The sequence below is a fragment of the Scleropages formosus genome, chromosome 7 (assembly GCF_900964775.1).
Source record: "Scleropages formosus chromosome 7, fSclFor1.1, whole genome shotgun sequence".
NCBI lineage: Eukaryota > Metazoa > Chordata > Actinopteri > Osteoglossiformes > Osteoglossidae > Scleropages > Scleropages formosus.
The window spans coordinates 25,352,975-25,371,597 of NC_041812.1; the positions used below are offsets into that span (position 1 = coordinate 25,352,975).

General features: G+C 41.2%; 1 protein-coding gene across 3 annotated transcripts in view; it reads left to right on the forward strand.

The window, feature by feature from the left end:
- The window catches only part of rpgrip1l (RPGRIP1 like), a 45,234-nt gene extending 27,189 nt beyond the window's left edge, over positions 1-18,045 (forward strand). For all 3 annotated transcript variants that reach the window (XM_018738963.2, XM_018738961.2, XM_018738962.2), the window contains exons 18-26: positions 967-1,172; positions 1,611-1,706; positions 2,284-2,361; positions 3,929-4,094; positions 4,248-4,345; positions 11,035-11,221; positions 11,787-11,871; positions 16,641-16,774; positions 16,931-18,045. In XM_018738963.2, the coding sequence (XP_018594479.2) occupies positions 967-1,172; positions 1,611-1,706; positions 2,284-2,361; positions 3,929-4,094; positions 4,248-4,345; positions 11,035-11,221; positions 11,787-11,871; positions 16,641-16,774; positions 16,931-17,040 (1,160 nt within the window). In that variant the 3' untranslated portion in view covers positions 17,041-18,045. The remainder of the gene's footprint in view (positions 1-966; positions 1,173-1,610; positions 1,707-2,283; positions 2,362-3,928; positions 4,095-4,247; positions 4,346-11,034; positions 11,222-11,786; positions 11,872-16,640; positions 16,775-16,930) is intronic.
- The last annotated feature ends 578 nt before the right edge of the window (positions 18,046-18,623 follow it).

Here is an 18,623-nt window from a genome sequence, read left to right on the forward strand (position 1 = left end):
TGCCAACATTGCTAATGATTATAACTAGATAAATTGTATTGACTGACTGGATAAACATAAGAACCACATTTATCTGAATTTGAGTGTGTCTCCTCTTCATTTGCTGCAATGTTTACACGTACATTTTAATGTTATGGACATCAATTAATTAATGTTGGTTATTGATGTTGATTTTCCCTAGTAACTTTTTTTAATATCCTCCTGAGACCAAAAAAAAAACGGTTTTTGACTATATTTCTTGGAAGTTGCCCAAGATCCCTCCACAAAATGTGGTATAATTTAAAAACATAGAATGCGCTCTATAAGGTGCATCAGGATTCAGCATTGTAGCTTGTGCAGTTTGTGAGAAACACTTCAAGAGATGTGTCTTCCAGAATTTATAAAAATGAATGGTTGGGTCACAGGACAGAAGTTGGATAACAGCTGCATTTATTACATTTACGTTTATTCATTTAGCAGACGCTTTTCTCCAAAGCGATGTACATCTCGGCGAAATACAGTTTGTGCATTACATTAGGAGAAAGAGACATAGTTGCAGACACGTGATTCTTAAGTTAGTTTATTTCTTTCCACTATATATGCGCCAATGTTCATCACACAAGTAGCTGCATAAAACTCAATGGATGATTCCTGATCACCTTCCGACAATTTTTTTTTTTTTTTTGAGATACACAAACTTTATCGTACAATGCAGGAGTAGTGGCTGTGTGAAGGCTTACGGCTGTACGGCTTATGACTGTAAAGGCTTACGATTACAGTTGTTTAATGAAGGTACAAACTACTGTTAAAAAAATTCCTTTTGTATGAAAGTCTTTCTGGTACATTTTCCTATCCATTTCTGAATTGCCATAGGCTCTGGAGGTTGTTAGTGGGCTTTGTGGAGGTCACCCCTTTTCAGGGTCACTACCAACCTGCTGTGCTGCCATGCGCTGCTGCCAACCTCCCTGCCTCCTAAACTCATTTCAGGCACCTTTGAGCTGACAGATCCCAGCGGCCAGCCCAGCGGAACCATCGATGTGACCCTGAAGTGGAAGGAGTCCTACCTGCCTCCCCCCAGCACCCCCCTGGCTGTGGAACAGACACGGTCCTTTTCCAAGGAGATACCACAGAAAGCAGATTCTGTCGGGGAGAGGAGCAAAGTGCTCCATCCTCCACTGTCTCCTGGCCCAGAGGTATGGAACCCTACCAGTAATACATTATGTTTAGTATAGCAGAATCTCAGAAGATGCACATCATTTCCTGTTTGCCCCTGCCTTTTATACAACAAGACTTAATGTTGAACCATTACTTCTGTGGCTGGTTTAACCTGATGGAACATATACAGCTCCACTAGAAGGAGCAAATGGCATCGGCGGTCTTTATAGCAGCCGTAAGTTAAAGCTCATTGATTGACGTGTTCATGGGGAACTCCTCATACCTCCAAATAGCTGGCACAGCCATATTACATAACGTGAATATTGTGAAATATCACACATGCTTTTCTCTTGTTTCATATGTAACTATGCATTGTGCATTTCAAGGGTCATTTTTCATGTACTGGATTGAAGAGCTGATCCTGTGCCTGAGTGACAATATGAGGATGTCATTGTTTTGCATGTTCTCTTATGCAGGCAGGCAACCTAAAGCCTGAAAAGAGGACCTTGATGAAGGAAAAAGCCCATAGGAAAAAAGTCTCCTTTGTGAATGTCACAACACCTGAGAGTACAGTAAGATACATTTGCTTTTTAAATGCTACACTTCTTCATATTTTTTCCCTGACAGAAATAAGTTAACAACGACTTAGCTAAAGGAAACTGGTGGCATATGTAATACAGCTTTCTTTGTTATTTCTTCCTCCATCTTTTATAGCTCGTGTAATGTAATGTAATACTGTGGTAATACTTTGGTCTGCTTCAGTGTATTTGCATCAATAGTCGTATTGCGAAGTAATTGTGAGATTTTATTTGTTATTGTTTCTCTGAACCCAAAACCTCTATAGCTTACATATTGCCAAAATGTTTGCTTCTTGATGTTGTTATAAGTGGATTTGCCCTGGGCATACTTCCTAACAATTGAGCTGTCACTGCTAATTCTGCAGACTGACACCAACGAGGAAGTAAGCTCATTCTTTGCATTTAATGATACGTAAAGTACTTGCCAAGTAAAAAAAAAAAAAGGAAAAAAAAAAATCTGAACATTGTGGCCCATAATACAATGAGCCTTATTTCTGATGTTGCAGTTGGCAGGAGTTGGTCATCCTGTAGCAGAGACATTGAAATGCTTTGTTTTATTTTCCTGGAACAGATCATAGAGCGAAGTTCATCCACTTCTGGTGGGCGTGAAACGGTACAAGGGACCTCGAATCTCAAACCTTCGCATGAGGTACTTATGTCATTTCCCAGGTTTTGATACATTCCACATCTCTGCAGTAAATTGGCCGAGATGGACAACAGGCATGTTAGGCATGCTTGGTATGTAATTATATCCAGATCTTGTTCTTGGTCTCTGTCTCTTTCACCAAGTTACTGGGTTCAGTTTGTGGAACACATCTCTTGGATGTCAAATTAGTATTCATGTAAACCTAGGAATGTACGAAAAAGGAAAGATTCCTCTTTGGGATGATGCTAATGGCATGGTTTCCATTTAACTCTGCAGGAAACACTTTACCACATATTTGTGTAATGGTTAAATTTTTTTCTGGTTGTGGTACAGAGTAAATAAGTTGCAATATTTTTGGAAGCTCATAGTCAGCATGGTTCAATTTCAGTTTCAAAATAAATGGTTTTGTAATTCCAATATGTATGTTTCCTTAGTTGGACTTCCGCTGTAGAGGAAATACATTTGTAATCCATTTAGCGTCTTGTGATAATTTAGCTTACAGCCGTGCTTGTGGCCTATGATTCCCTGCCACACGCGGATGTGTACAGTTCATTTTGGCAGTTCGAGGGACCCAGTCTTCAGACTAGTTGACAGTTTTTACTGCAACCCTCCTCAACACTTTTCTATTGACCTTTCGTTCAGCTTTAACCCAACGAAATAAACAGAATAACCTCAGACATTCCCTACTTCACAAACAGTGGATATTTATGTGTGTGTTTGACCACATTTTGAATGACCATGTAAAGCTTTCTATGTTGCCAGCACTTCCTCCCCTAATGATTCAAATCAGGAGTATAAGTACTTGTCTTTATAGGGTATAAAAGTGTCTTTGTAGAAATTCTGCAGGAAATAGTGTTTCAAAACGCTTTAATGTACGAAAATGCTACTTGCAAACATTAACCTAGGTGTTAAAATGTGTATGTATTTTTGAGACCCTATATATATTTTTATTTTTATATATATACACACAATAAGAGAGAATAAATGTATATGTGTGTGTATTATATAACTCTATATATATATATATATAGGGGGTGCGGTGGCGCAGTGGGTTGGACCACGGTCCTGCTCTCGGGTGGGTCTGGGGTTCAAGTCCCGCTTGGGGTGCTTTGCGACGGACTGGCGTCCCGTCCTGGGTGTGTTCCCTCCCCCTCCGGCCTTACGCCCTGTGTTGCCGGGTAGGCTCCGGTTCCCCGTGACCCCGTATGGGACAAGCGGTTCTGAAAATGTGTGTGTATGTGTGTGTGTGTGTGTGTATATATATATATATATATATATAGTAAACTAGGTTTACTTAACAATCACATGTCTGCAGCCATGTCTCTGTCTCTTAATGTAGTGCATAAATGGTTTTTTTGCTGAGATGTACATCGCTTTGGAGAAACGCATCTGCTAAATGAATAAAAGTAAATGTAAATATATATATACATATATATTCATTCCCCCCCCCCCCCCACACGTTTCTGTTTATACTGGCGATTGTTCAGGGTCTAATGCAGCTAATTGAATTTGTTTGTTTGTAAGTTGTGACAGCCCCAGTAACTGAAGTTGAAATTCTGTGTGGTTCCAGCTGGTCATCGAAGAGCATAAGGTTGCACAGGCACCAAAGAGGGTGAACGAGGAAGATGATGGGAAGGATGAGGAGATCTCCCATGTGTCAGAGGGGCAGATGGCCACGGTCGGCTCATCTTCCACCTCCGAGGACATTTCAGAGGATCTGCTGGATCTGGAACAAGGTGGAGGCCCTACCACTCAGCTCAAGGCAGCAACAAATTGAATAGTACAGGTTGCCAGTACTGAGGGCTAAGAGGCACCTGGATTCCTATCCATACCACTTGAAGTTTGTAATTGAAATGATATTATAAAATGTTGATCTCTTGCTTTTGCAGATGGCGAAGAAGCACAGGTCACTGACCTCAATGAATCTCTACTGTCCGACAGCGACGACTGCATTGTAGCAGCTCAGACGGATCAAGGCAGAATTCAGGTTGGTTGATCAGCACCTACGTATACTTTCTTAACACACCGGTGTTAAAGTTCTGAACTGGGGTGAGGGCCATCAAGATGACTAGCTTATTTTATTGCTTCATGGTTCATTTAGATAACACAACTAAAGTTTGGTTCAATTGCTCTGTGAATACATATTTCCACATCACTATAATCCAGATTTTTAAAAATTAAACCCATTTACTCCACAATGGTTACTTGCATCCTTTTCCACAAAAGGCATTTGAGGTAAACGTCACAGAAGCTTCTGAAAGCCGGGAAATAGAAAGCACTGTTTTTTGATTTTCATTTTATTTTAATGGTGGCTTCCCCTTCTGTCTTTGATCAAATCAGATGAAAATTCAGGAAATGACATTTGGAATAAAGGATTTCTTGGCTCAATTATTTTTCTCCTCAACTCCCAAAAATGTCGTCCACGGGGCAGAATTCTCACTCTCAGAGAAAAAAAAAAATCTTTTTCATCAAATGAGAAGTGCACTTCTTTCAAACAACACATGGCTGCTATGCAATATATAGTCTTTACGCTTAGGGGTGGTGTAGGGTGGGGTAAGGAGTTTATAATTCATCCCTTCTACCACATCGTTTTTAAGTAATTTGAAAGAATTGAAATATTTTTAAAAAGGAAACTGTCATTACGATGACATGTGCACGATAAATGTGTACATGTTTATGTTTAATAATTTTTATAAGAAATTGTTTAATAATGGGTAAACCTTTATGAAGCTACTGCTGGAATGTACACTGGTTCATACGATGAAATATGACAAACTGACTACTCTAGGATCACGTTTCTGCATCCAAATCTCTCCTCCTGTTTATGGAATGCACTCAATTGTATTTTACCATATAATGTATGTCTCTTTAGAGAAAAGCATCTGCTAAATGAGTAAATTTAAACGTAAATGTAGAAGAATGAGACAGCTTTCTTAAAGTTGCTCTAAAATGGCATTTGGTGACATTTTAGACATTGATTTTTACACTTTTGGCCTCAACACGGCTGTTCCTTGAGGTGAAGCAGTAGTTGTAAAAGCAGTGAGAATCTTCTGGGTGTTTACTAGAGCTGTTCCATAGAACATCAGCAGTCTACTGAGTGGAAGAAAATTGCCCAGGAACCTTACCTGAGTCACTAGGGGAGCGCTCTCTACCACACACAAAATGAAAAATCATTTCTTTCCCTTCTTGCATGCTATTATAAGTCTATTAACTGTTGCAATGTGTTTATAGTGCAGAAGATGAAGTGATTTGAGTGGAAAATATAGGCTTATGCTCATCCTTTCACAAAAAGCAAATGACTTCAAAGTAAAAAGAGAGCCCCATGTACTGAAGCTACGAAACGTTTAATCTGTGCTTTCAGTTAGGCCCCAGGTGAGTCTCTGAGCCCAGAGGTGATGGGAGAGAGCAGAGGCGAGACTTTGGTGGAAGGATACGATAATTGAGCACATGCCACAGCTCACAAGTACATCTGAGATGTTTTCAAAAGGGTGGCATTCAGCTGTGCAGCATGACATTTCTCCTACAGTGGGCCCAGTCACAGCTTCTGTATGCAAATGAATGTGGATCAGCAGCTTCTGTCACAAGGGTACGGTCATAGCCAGGAAGAAAATACAACAATGCAGGCAAAATGACTTCCTCCTTAAAAAAAAGTTAATGTCAGTAAAGTAAGAATAATTTCAAGGCAAGGTCCTCATATGTTGAAGGCCTCTTACTTGTGACATGGAGGTGTGCACTTTGGACAACTGAAATTTTAATGAAACAAATTTTTAATATCGTGAAAGTTTAAAAGTGTCTCCTTACCTGCATGCCAGTGTCTTTGTCGTAATTAAAAGCAGGCAGTTGAAGGTGGGGCTGCGAGAGCAGGGGTCATTAAGGGCGTTTGTGCCAAGTGTCATATTGATTAGACTGCCATGTCACAGGTTAGTTTTACCCTACTGATGATGTGTTGCTGCCGTAGTAATCTCTGATGTTGTCTTTAGAGCCAAGACAAATCCAAGGGAGAATGGCAGGCTCCACAAAGCACCTCTTTACATACAATTCCCATTGTTTCAGATCTGGAGGCATTGCTCAAATAGTGACAGGGAGGTTTTTTCACACATATTTCCTATTGTATTTCTTTAAGTTTTTCAACCGTACTCCTTCACACAGTCCATGGCTGCATTGTCTGTGCTGGTGCTGCTTGACAGCCTTTCGTCCAAGGAATATGTCTAAAAATACATCTTTCTCTATTCACTTTTTCATGTTCCTATGTATGGAAGTGCAAAGCACACAGTGGGGGGAGGTCTGTAGAGATGTTGTTCCAGAAGGTCATTCTTTGGAAAGTGTTGGTAGGCACTTGATTTTTTTTCTTTTCTCAGATCCACAGTACTTTTCACTCTGCTGGGTATCAAAAAGTGACAAAAAGAACATCCTTTTTGTTACTAAATACTATAATAAAATCATAGATCGAGGATTCCTGTGTCGTGGCATCATCACGTGTGGAATTGCAAATGTTCTGTGCTCTCCCAAGTAGTGTGTTGCATGTTGCTACTATCATTCAAACATGGCTCTAAATTGGAGCTGTTGCAGGATGAGAAGGAGAAGGGTATGTTGGGCAAACAGAACCCTACCAGCTCATTGACCATCCTCATTTCCCTAATTAGCCAGGCAGGTGGGGTGGCTCGCCACAGCCCCCGATCACGACAGTCTGAAATGCCTAAATCGAAGTGACGTGTCAATTACTGCCTCATATAAGCAATGAGTTCACTTGGGGCCTCTGACCACCCACCCCTCAGATGTGCTGATTTAAAAATAAACAGAACAGGTGTGCATTTGACCACCTTCCTTCTCTCTTGACTTTCACGCCCGCCTGGAATGCACATTTAAGAAGAGCGAAGTTCACGTCGCTTAATTTCCCCCAGCAACTTTTACGAGTGAACCCTTTCACGTAGAAAAATGCTTGCTCCGTTTTCTTCCTCCTCTGATGCTCTGTAATTGTTGTTAGCATCCTCTAATGGGCTACATGAAGTTTAGTGGCTGGGGTGAATTAAATCAGTTTGCGCATATGGATTTTCCCATATCGTTATTTTCCACCACTTCAAAGCCCGGTGGAGCACTGCTAGAGTTGGACTGTGCTGCACTGTCAAGTTCAGTCAAGCTGACAGCTACCCCTTGAACAAAACATTTTTGAGTCATAATTTTAATGGAGAGCGAAGTGGAGAGAATAAAAACTTTCCATGGCTTCTTATTAATTTTTTATGCATTTAAGTAATTATCATGATCAGCGCTGTTTGTATGCAGTCATTAAGAGCTGTGTTCAGTCCTTTGAGCATTTGCATTACATTAGTCCTACTATTTTTATGTTCTCTTGCTGTCTCACATTTTGGCTTTTAATATCAGCTGTGACTTTAATTCATCTCCACAAATTTCCTCCATGACCTTCCTCTACCGCACGCTTCAACCATTAATAGCAGAGGGACGTGCAGCCAAGTCTACCCTGGTTTGCCTCTCTCCAGATAAGGCCATTCTCTCACTCATTTGCACACAGTGGCTCTCAGAGTTCATCGCTCCTCGTCCCTCGCAAAGGAACAGTGCAGAGCCAGAAATGCTTGTTTTGCTGTAATCTGTACGCTGTGCGACAATTTGTAACAAGCTTGCTAAAAGATATTGAGTTGAATTAGATTTTTTCCTCTTTTGTTCAGTTTGTGCTTTATATTATCATCGTTATTAATAAGAATATTTAGCTCACACTTCTCTAAGAGAGTTACATCATGTCCATGCTAAGGTACTTATTTTTTACAACTATGTAATTTTTACTGTAACAATTCAGGGTAAGTACCTTGATCAAGAGTACTACAGCAGGAGATGGGTTTACCCAGGTCCTTTGATGGCAGGTGGTAGCTTTATCCACTATACTACCTCCTGTGTCAGGTTCTAGGGTAGTTTCAAGTCTAACAATCATTTTCAGGCAATTAGAATAAGAAAAATTGCCCCCATCCCCCTTTCCTATAAATGAGTGTAGAATTGCTAACATACGGACTAATCATTTTTGACAGACGCTATAGGGCAGAAACAAGGGGAGGGGGTTAGTGTCATTGACAGGATATTGACAAAGCTTCTGTGATCAGAAGATGTGCAGGAATATGCAATAAAACGGCACTTTCGGCTGATCCAGACACAGGACGAGAGACAATAGATTTCGCAGCGGGTGTCAAGGAGACAGCTGGCCGTCCGCGTCGGTCGCTTCTGATGGGCTGCCATTTGACAGCCACGCAAAGGCCTGCTGTTTCCAGCAGGCGAGCAGTCGAGACATGGCACCAAAGTGGGAAAGAGAGCATGGACGGTCCTGAGAGAGAGACCTGCCGCCGAATTGTTTAACGAGCTGAAGACAATACTGTCGGTGTCGCCGCACACCTCCCCCATCGCACTCATACAGACACTCGCGCAAGTGTAGAGCAGCAGGGGTTCTTAGCTAAACCAAGTAACCTTTCCATTCTTTCATTTCTCTCTTACCCAAATTTGAATATGAAAAAACCTTTTTCTTCACCAGTCAAAGACCATCACTTTAATGACATTTGGCAGTCATTTGATTTATTAGGCTTTGGAAGGGGAAAAAAAAATCCACTAAATATTTCATATGCCATGCTAATCCTTGTAATATTGCCTGCTGAAGACATGTACCTGCATAACTGTAAGGTGAGCTGTGTGGATTTATCTCCTAGTCAGACGGGTAAATGTTAGTGGATCTACTGAATAATAAAACACACATATTGAAATATTTAGACCTTGATTCTCATTAAAAGTATATTTAAAACATGAGGTAAGTTAATGCATTGTCCAAAGAGAAGAGTAGACAGAAACAAGACAGGACTCATAAAAAAGACTTTAATGCCATTCAGAGAAGTGGGACAGCAGTGGTTTGCTTCTGTTCTTCAGCTTCATTGGAATTTGAGGAAAAGGCCAAAGTTCTCAATACCACATGCTGAGGCAGTAGAGCTAACTGGATCTTTCTTAAAAATAAAAAAAAACAAATTTATATTGGGTGTTGTAGGTTAAACCAAAGTGGAGTGTTGTGTCTTCAGTGTTGAAGCATGGCTCATGGCTCTGTTACAGCTCAAAAATAAATAATTTAAGATACGCCATTAAAAGCAACATGATTTTAGTTTGTCTTTCGTGCTGCTGCACATATTCCAGATGCCTGCTGTTGGATTGACCACAGCACTTATGTGTAAAGCGCGCAAAGAGCGGTCGCTGCAGTCAGCATTAGTGTCATCACCTCTTTGAGCACTTGACCAACACGCCCCAGCGCTCCTGTTTGTCACCTGAGGTTACAGACAGGCCTCTCTTTAATCCATCATCTTAAATACAACTGCACTTCCCCCCCCTTTCGCAGGCCGTGCGACCGACCAGTTTCCGCATAGTGCTTGCGAATGAATGTGGGAGCGGGAGGTTCTGTCCTGTATCAAAAGTAATTTAATATTGGGATGGCATAGTGGAATGTCCTCTCGATCGTTTCATTCCATGTACTGCTAAACAATAAATACAACGTTTGTCTTTAAATGCTATTTATACTGATTACAGCTATACCATTAACAATAGCAATGCAACTAAATTTTTCTCTGGGAGGAGGAAAAAATTGTTTCGTCGCTTCTTTGCTACCGAGAAGAACTTATGTATGAGTAAACTGATACATAGATGCATATTTTACTGCAAAAAGACTCATTTATGCAGAGCTTAAGGCATAGCTCTTAACTTCCCAGGTGGGGGAAGGGAAGGGAATTGCTTTGCCCTTCACCTCAAAGATGCCTGGCAAGGAGGCGATAGCTGCCCTGAATTCTCCTGCACCGAGCATCATTGGACCGCTGAACAATGCCTCCCGCACCGGGAGATAGGAGCTTCTGTGGAGGAATTAAATATGGTGCTCATAAACATGCCAGCGTGGAGGACATGCTTTGTAATCAGCCCAGGCAGAAAGGCGCCATCAGCCCAAAGTGGAGTGTGCAGTTAATGAGGCAGATGCTGATGAGAGGGGAGTGGGGGTGGGTGATTTGCCCTCCAATTGTACCGTGCGGGTGTAGGTGAACTGGAGCTGACAGAGTGGCTCCGAATGCAGGATCATTCACAAATTGCACACGTGTAATTCTAGTTAAGGGAGATAATCAGAACTGCTGAGAATTTAATTAGACATAACAGCCATCACTTCAGCAGGGCATGCGTCGCAGAGACAAACCCTTGAAGGCCCTGACAAATCGTTTGCACACACTGATATTCACGCTTGACAACTAGGCACTGAGAAATTACCCTGCGGCAGGCGGCATCGCTCTGCCTTGCTGGGTTCTTCGGCAGACCCGGCCGGTGACTGTCCAAATCATGAAGACGAGCAGAACTGACACCCATGCGCCGCCCGTCACCGCATTGGGGTCGAAGAAATGGGCATGTGTCTGTGGAGCAGCACCTGAGCCGGTGGCAGTCTGTCGCTCTATCGTGGCCTTAGGTGCTGAAGGGCAGCACACACCCTGTCACTTATAGCCCATAATAGCCATTCAAACAGCTGTGACATATTATAATGCCAGTTGTGATAATGATCAATATTTAACATGTCAAAATGTCTGTAAGCTCCCCCATTCAGAACAGCTGCACAGAACGGACCCTGCTGTATATGTGATGTTAGAACTGTGCACTGCTTTCTCTCCACAGCCATCGGAGCGCATCCGTATTGAGGTGACTTCCCTGAGGCTGGTTCCAACCTCCCGTGTGGCCGTGGACGACACCATCTCGCGCCTCTTTGTGGAGTTCCGCTTCCTGGACATGCCGGCAGTGGAGACACCTCTTTCCCTGCCCAAGCCCCAAGCAGGCCAGACCATTCACTATAACTACAGCTCTGGTGAGAATAGTGAAGAAGAACATCACAGTTGTATTCCTGACATATAGTTCTTGCAAGGGAAAGGTGCCTTGCGCTTATCGCTTTAAGCATGTACACTTTGACCGTATATCATCTTACTCATTTTCATTCCTCTGTTCTCTGTGTACATTTTGTAACCTGTGGCCTGTTAGTTGTGTCTTTAATTATTAATTTACCCTGAACAGGATACAGTATCCTTGTTAAAAATAAGATTTCCTGGGCAGGCCGTCTAGTGAAATTCATATTTTTGCGTTCACGTGTATTTGTAAAAAGGCTGTACAAATGTATAACGTGATAATTTGGTTAAATCTATATCTTTGCTGGAAATCTTTTACTCTTAAAAACTTACAGTAGCATCATGATCAGGATACCTGGGACCAAGGGGACAACAAACATTCAGTTGCTAGGTGGGGAATATAGTGTAGTGAGGTTGATCCTATGGGCCAGGGTCCTCCATACATCTTTATTATGGTAAATTACGCTCACTGAATTTAGACGTTCAGTGTGAGACTGCGTGAAATAACGACTTGCCTGTCGGCCCTGAAAGTGATCCACATGGACATGGAGAACAACGCAGCCAGACGAGAACTTCTCCGATCTGTGCTCACGGGAGATGCCAAGCAGTTGGAAAGGTAAATATTGACATCTAAAAGAAAAGTCCAATTGTAGAGTTGTCTACAGACTATCTGGCCTGTAATAGGGCTTAGAGGCACCCAACCTTGGTGCTCACTGCTCCTGTCAATACAAGACCAACGCTCAGCCAGCAGTACAGGGGACTGGGTGCTGGAGACAAAGACAAAGGGCTGAGATGGTGGGGGTGCCACACCTTACCATTAAAATAGTTCATTAACAATTACTTGAAGGGACATGATATGATGGATATCATTCTGGATATGATGGCACTGATGAATGGGAACCCATGAGGCACCAACTTGCAGCAGTGACCATTTCCTGTCCTCCTCAAGGTTTTAATTGTGTTTCACTTGAGATATCTCTGTCTTTAATTTTTGGTAGTCTCTTTCTTGGCTGTTTCCTTTTAATGGCTTATGTGGAACTGTCGTAGTCTCGGTACTTGTACTCAAGAATCGCATATCTGCATTGCACCAAATCTTCTGTTGTTGTAATGCACTTTTTGTGTAAAAATTCTAACGTGTTTTTCTCTGAGATGTACGTCGCTTTGGAGAAAAGCATCTGCTAAATGAATAAATGTAAATGTATGACAAAAGCCCATGACATCAAAACTGTCCATACGGGCATGTTTACACCTCCAGCAGTTTTGATCAAATATGTTTTCATTTTTCTCTAGCAACCATGATAAAATATTATTTTCCCACATGTCTATTAATATACCCCATGCCCTTTACAAAGAAATTTATCAGGGGATAACTGGCCATTAAATTTACCATTGAAAGCTATGAAAATGCCACCCAGAAGCAATCCAGCTGCCCAGTGAATAAAGTTAGCAGAAATATTGAGTTACTTGTGTTATATGAAAATGTGATGATCTTATTTTTTCGTTGCAATCAGAATTGAAGGGCTGTTCCAATCCATTTCTTCCTTAAGATGTTTCTTGGCTGATAATGTTTGAAAATGAAACCAGCATTCAGTCTTAATTCTTTGATTTTATAGTCTTGATTCAGATCTCATGTTTTCTTGGCTGGACCAACATGTTTAAATTTACACTTCAGCTCTAATGTTTGATAGTGTGTTATTGATGCTTGAATTCAGATTGTCATCACATGATCCACCATGTATGGCTCTCCAGAAATTAAAATCTATTTTTAGCAACATTTTCAAGTCATATGAAAGAATAATCATGCTGTTGTAAATTCTTTGGTCCATCCAACAGCCTTGGTAATTTAACAAGACAAATGAAAATTAGCACATGTACCATGCTGTAATTGTGTTATTCGAGGCTTACACATGTCCTGAGATGCGAAGAGGTAATGTAGCTAGACAGTGCCGCTGATTATCAGAGCTGTCCTCATGGTGGCTGTAAAATGGCTCAGTAGTTGAGAACCTGAGATTTTCCCTGTAATACAGTGGGCGTCTTGCAGTTCTGGGCAGGCCAAGATCATTATAGTGACAGCACAGTTTAAAGAGTGCACTCTACTTAGGCATACATGCCATGTTTTTAAGGCATTTGAGATTCTTCGCTAAAGCTTCGTGTTGCACATTGTTTATCACGTTGTTCTTCCCAAAGTCTGGGCCCTCTTTGAGCCAGTGTGTGCAAAGGAAGTGTTCGGAGACCCGTCGTGCTGTTCCAGTACCTTACGGACCTATTTTACATCCTTCTAAGAAGATTTCAGCTTTGAGGTCAAATGCAGGAGTCTTGGTGGCTATAGACTTCAGATGGTATCAGCATCCGGAACTAGTAACTTGAGTACGGATCTGTGCCCTGCTGCCTGGTAGCATGTCTGGTGGTCACTTCTCAATGAATGTGAAAAGTGCAAGCTTAGTCCTTTCATTGACTCCTTCCACAATGAATCCTCTTGCTGATGCAAACTCCATACATCCTGAGCAGGCAACTAACCCACATCCTCTCGCACCACCCAGGCCCTGTGAGAAACAGTGCTACTCACTTTGCCACCATTCCACTCTCATTATTCTTCTCTGTGTGCTGTCCCTTTCTACATCCAGTTCTCCTAACTGAAGTAGTACTTTACCCAAAAATAAGTTTGATGAAATAAGGCCCAGTAATTATCTGCCTTACCCTTGAATACTGTGAGTCCAGCCATAAGCAGATCTCAGCTGGCCGTGAATTTAACTATTTCTGCTGTGTTGGCGCTATCCAAGATGGTGTTCTCTTTCTGGGTGCCAGCCTTCCTCTGTGCCATACTTGAAGCCTGTGTTGCAAATTTTCCTTGCACACGCTGACTGGCTTAATGTGTACTTTGCAATGGATTGGATCTCACTACATTAGAAGATATGTGAGGAGAGGAACTGTCTCCTTTGTGAGCCTTGTGAAGGTTGGGCATGTGAAGAGATGTTGTTTAACTGTCAGTATTTATCTGGGGAGACCGAATGAGTTCAGTGTCTGGAGGCTCATCTTCCTTGTATTCGTTTCACTTGTTGACGTTAATGTGTTCCTGTTCATCTTCAACGTACTTCTCAGTTTGTTCAAATGGCTGATAAGAAGAATGATCTTTCGGGCCAGACAGCTCATCCGTGTTGGCCTCAGCTACTTTTGCCGCATAGACAGCAGTCTCAGCTCAGATTGATTCTGCCTCTTTCTCTTATTTACAGACTTCCAGTGAAGCCATTAAACGCATCTCTTCTATTTGTGACTCAGCTGTTAAACATAACTCTTCAACTTTAGGATGAGCCTGTTTTACATCCATTTGTCTTTGTTTATACAATGCTCTGCAGCATGCTGCTTTAGCTCTTGTATGAGCTTCTACTGCAGTCACACTGGCTGCAGATCTACTGGAACATCTTAATGTTCTAGATGAGTGTAAGCTCTGGTTTTCCTCTGCTGACATTTTCAACTGCCAGTGTGAGAAACAATAAAGCTGACTTGATATGCTATCTGCCTTGGCTTGCAATCACCGTTGATTATTGCCTTTTTACTGTTCGGTCCTCGCCAAGAGTTCCCCTTCTTAAGATAGCCAGATAAACTCCGTCCAAATACACGTAGCTGGTGAACAATGAATTTATTGCATGACACAGTTCGACACTGTGATGCAGCTGGGAACAGAGTAAGAAGGCAATGCTTCTGTAGATAGTCACAAACATAGGTGTATTTAGGTGTTCTGCAGAGACGGGAAGTGTGACAACGTGGCTTTTACATTCAACATAAACTGACAGCATGAAATTTCAAAGTGCTTCCTTACATTAACAACATTAAGTGAAACTACACTGAAAACACAGCCTCCTGTAGTGGGACCACACTGAAATGATTCTGTTTGTCTGGGGACAACACTCCAGGAAAAGTGACTAAATAAGGACTTAGTTTTAAATACTTATTTTTTTTGTTTCATGCATTAAAATTTTCTTATGCAAGTTGGTTTTACAACGAATGCTAGCATTATAATTACGTGGTAGGTTAACAACAGCAGGATTTTTTTTTTTTTTTTTTAAATTTGTGGTTATAAAAGACATTGTAATTGACATTTTGGAATGGAGGAAAACCATTTTTGAGAAACAAAATTCTAGACACCATGACAAATTTGAAAAACTCATCCCGCCTGGAGTCTTCCATTTTTAACGTGACTAGTGAACAACTGTGGTCTCCCCTACGGTTCATGGCCTCTCTCTATGAGGAGACAGCGGGTGGCATGGCTGAAGATCTCTCACTGGGGTGAAGGCATGATGTAGAATGTTTCAGGCAGGAATGTATCACATCTAATTTGAAGAAAGTTTTCGAAACACCAAACCCTACTTTTAACAGAACAATGTGTCTACCGAAAGGAACCCTGCTCTTAAGTATGTGTATTTGGGTATTCTTTTTTTCTCCAAGGCAACATACAATTTTAAGCTATCATAATTATTTACTCATTTATACAGCTTGGTAGTTTTGCTGGCGTTATTTAGAGTAAGTACCTTGCTCAAGAGTAGTGTACTGCAAGAGGAGAGATTTGAACTTGGGACCTTCACATCCAAGGTAGTTCAATCCACTGCACTGTCTCTTGCTTTTGAAGAGCCTAATGGTGAATAATAGTCGTTCTTGAGATATACCCATCTGAATTGCAAGAATTTGAGTTTACGGTGATTTTTATTTCACCGCGGCTACTTTGCCTTATCACATAATTCTTTGTTTTAATGAGGATTGAATGTAGTTGCGGTGTGCCTCCTGACAGCCGAGCAGCACAAAACATTTACATTTATTTATTTAGCAGACGCTTTTCTCCAAAGCAACATACAGTGATTATGAATTAGTTTTCAGTAATTAACGAGTGGCACGGTGGCACAGCGTATAATGTTGCTGTCTCACAGTGCCTGGGTGGTGCGAGAGGACGTGGGTTCGATCCCTGCTCAGTCTGTGTGGAGTTTGCATGTTCTCCCTGTGTGGGTTTCCTCCCACAGTCCACAATTTTTACCATTGAAAATAATTACCATTATCTTTTTATGGGAATTCACCTTATGAAGGGTTTTTCTCTGACACATTACCGTTTGTAAGGTGGGGGAAGGCTATATAAATGCCTTTACTAAATACCTTGATGTATAATTGTAAAATGCACATAAACTATAAATTATGTAAGTCATTCTGGAGCTGAATCTTCTAACATAGTGTATAATACTGCGTACATTGTGAAGATGTTTGTTCTGATGACATTTACATTTATTCATTTAGCAGATGCTTTTGCCCAAAGCGACATACATCTCAGCAAAGTACAGTTTATGCATTAATGACATCTGCAATGGGACACTGAGTGCTGATGTTTCATATTTGATTTCTCAGTATTAAGTTCACCGTGGTGAGCGACCCTGCGGAGGAGGACCAGGACCAGGACTGCGAGGATGTTGGCGTTGCTTTTGTGAGGATCATTGATATACTGGAGCAGCAGCACGACCTGATTGACACTAGCGTGGACAGTGAGTGTTTATACAACATGATCACATTGCTCTCATAGTTGTTTTAAAACTGGTTATACAGTGTCTGTGCATACAGGTTTGCACCAAGTGAGAACCTTGACTGTTCCCAGCTTGCTCTTTGTGACATGCCTTCTTCTCTTTGTACCCGTGCTGCAGTCATGGACGTGCAGGATAACCGCATGGTGGTGGGCAGTCTAACAGTGACAGTGGAGGCCCTCCAGACCCTGAGGTCCATACAAGAGGAGCCACTACTTGCCAAATCATGACCCATCCCCTGTGCTTGGGACCCCCAAGTCAGAAAACAGCCAGTGACTAACTGCTGCTTCAGTCCATTCAAATATAATGTGCAACCAGCCATCAGATGTGATAAACTGTCCTGATAAAGTGTCAAGGTAAACAGTACTGTTTATAAAACAAATGAAGGAGGTGAACAGTAAGGAGGAGGAAAAGACATTAACATTGGTATGTTTTGTATACAAGATGTGCATTATTTTGTTGTCACACTGGTCTTGGAAAACATGGAAGTTTTTCCCATGAATATTTTCAGTTACTGCCATTATTTGAAGTGCAGTTAGTCCACTTTTTCGCTCTTTATATTCTGTGCATTAGCCAACAGACATTTTAATTGCAGGATTTTGTGTATCATTGTGCCCTGCTGGCACAGCCTCAATTTGAGATGCATTATTTGTGTAATGTGCTCTGTGAACACATGTACATTTTTCAGTACACCTTCTCCATTCCAAAGTGCCAGCTCAGGACCCAAGCCTTTGCATAGACTTTGGAAACTAAAGTTTGGCGTTAAGCCTAATCGCTGCATTCAGCGGAAAGCCAGTTAAGCCTCATTATGAGTTCTATGCCGTAGTGATTTTTATTGTAAGTTGTAGATGAAATTGCCTGGATTAATGTTTTAATCCACCTCTTTAAAATGCTAATGTCCATTTTATGCACATTAAATCTCAGTGTGCCTTTGCGTTGGTGGGTGCCGTTTCTTGCCGGTTAAATAAGAGAGGATTGAAACAGTCAAAGCAAAGACTAATTCACATCTTCAGTAGAGGGGTTCTTTGGGGGGATTGAATTTGCCTTGAAAGGATAAAAGGGGCTGAAGTTCAATAAGTTAAACTGTTTGTTACAATATCGGCGATGATTTGGTATTAAAGCTTTAGATTACTCTGCTATTACTATCTATCACATAATTCTATGTGAAGGTAATCAATTTTCTTTTCCCAAGGCATGGGACAGCACTCTCAAACCGTGAAGCAATAAACAATTTAATTTGCACAAAACATGGAAGTGTTTCAGTTAAAAGTGCCTTCATCAGTGTACAAATACGGAGAGACGCGTATACAGCGTATAGGACATATGACAAGTTATGATGATGTAATCGTTAGGCAAACAGTTGGGTGAATCCAATCATTGAACGTACAAACAAATCAGAGGCAACAGGGACGGTATGTGGATAAAAACAATAATACTAATACTTGAAATAATAGGTGAGAAATTAAAAATTATTTTGAAAATGACAAAAAAGAATGTGAACGCACATTCTTACGGACCCCATACACTGATATTGGTCTTTAATTTTGTCACTGGGTTGAGAACATCTTTTTGATATTTACTTAGAATTTTAAGTGCTGTACTTTCTCCATGTTTATTTGTGGACGATTTTAGGAGGTCTTCAGCGTCCTCAGATTCTTAAATGGTCTGTGGCCTAGAAAAATTTAAGAACCTCGGGACTAGAATAACATTTAATTACATTAATGTTATTTGGACCTAAACATTCCACTGTTATTATGTGGCCTAATTCATAATGTTGGCATTTCTGCACTGCGACGGACCGGCGTCCCATCTG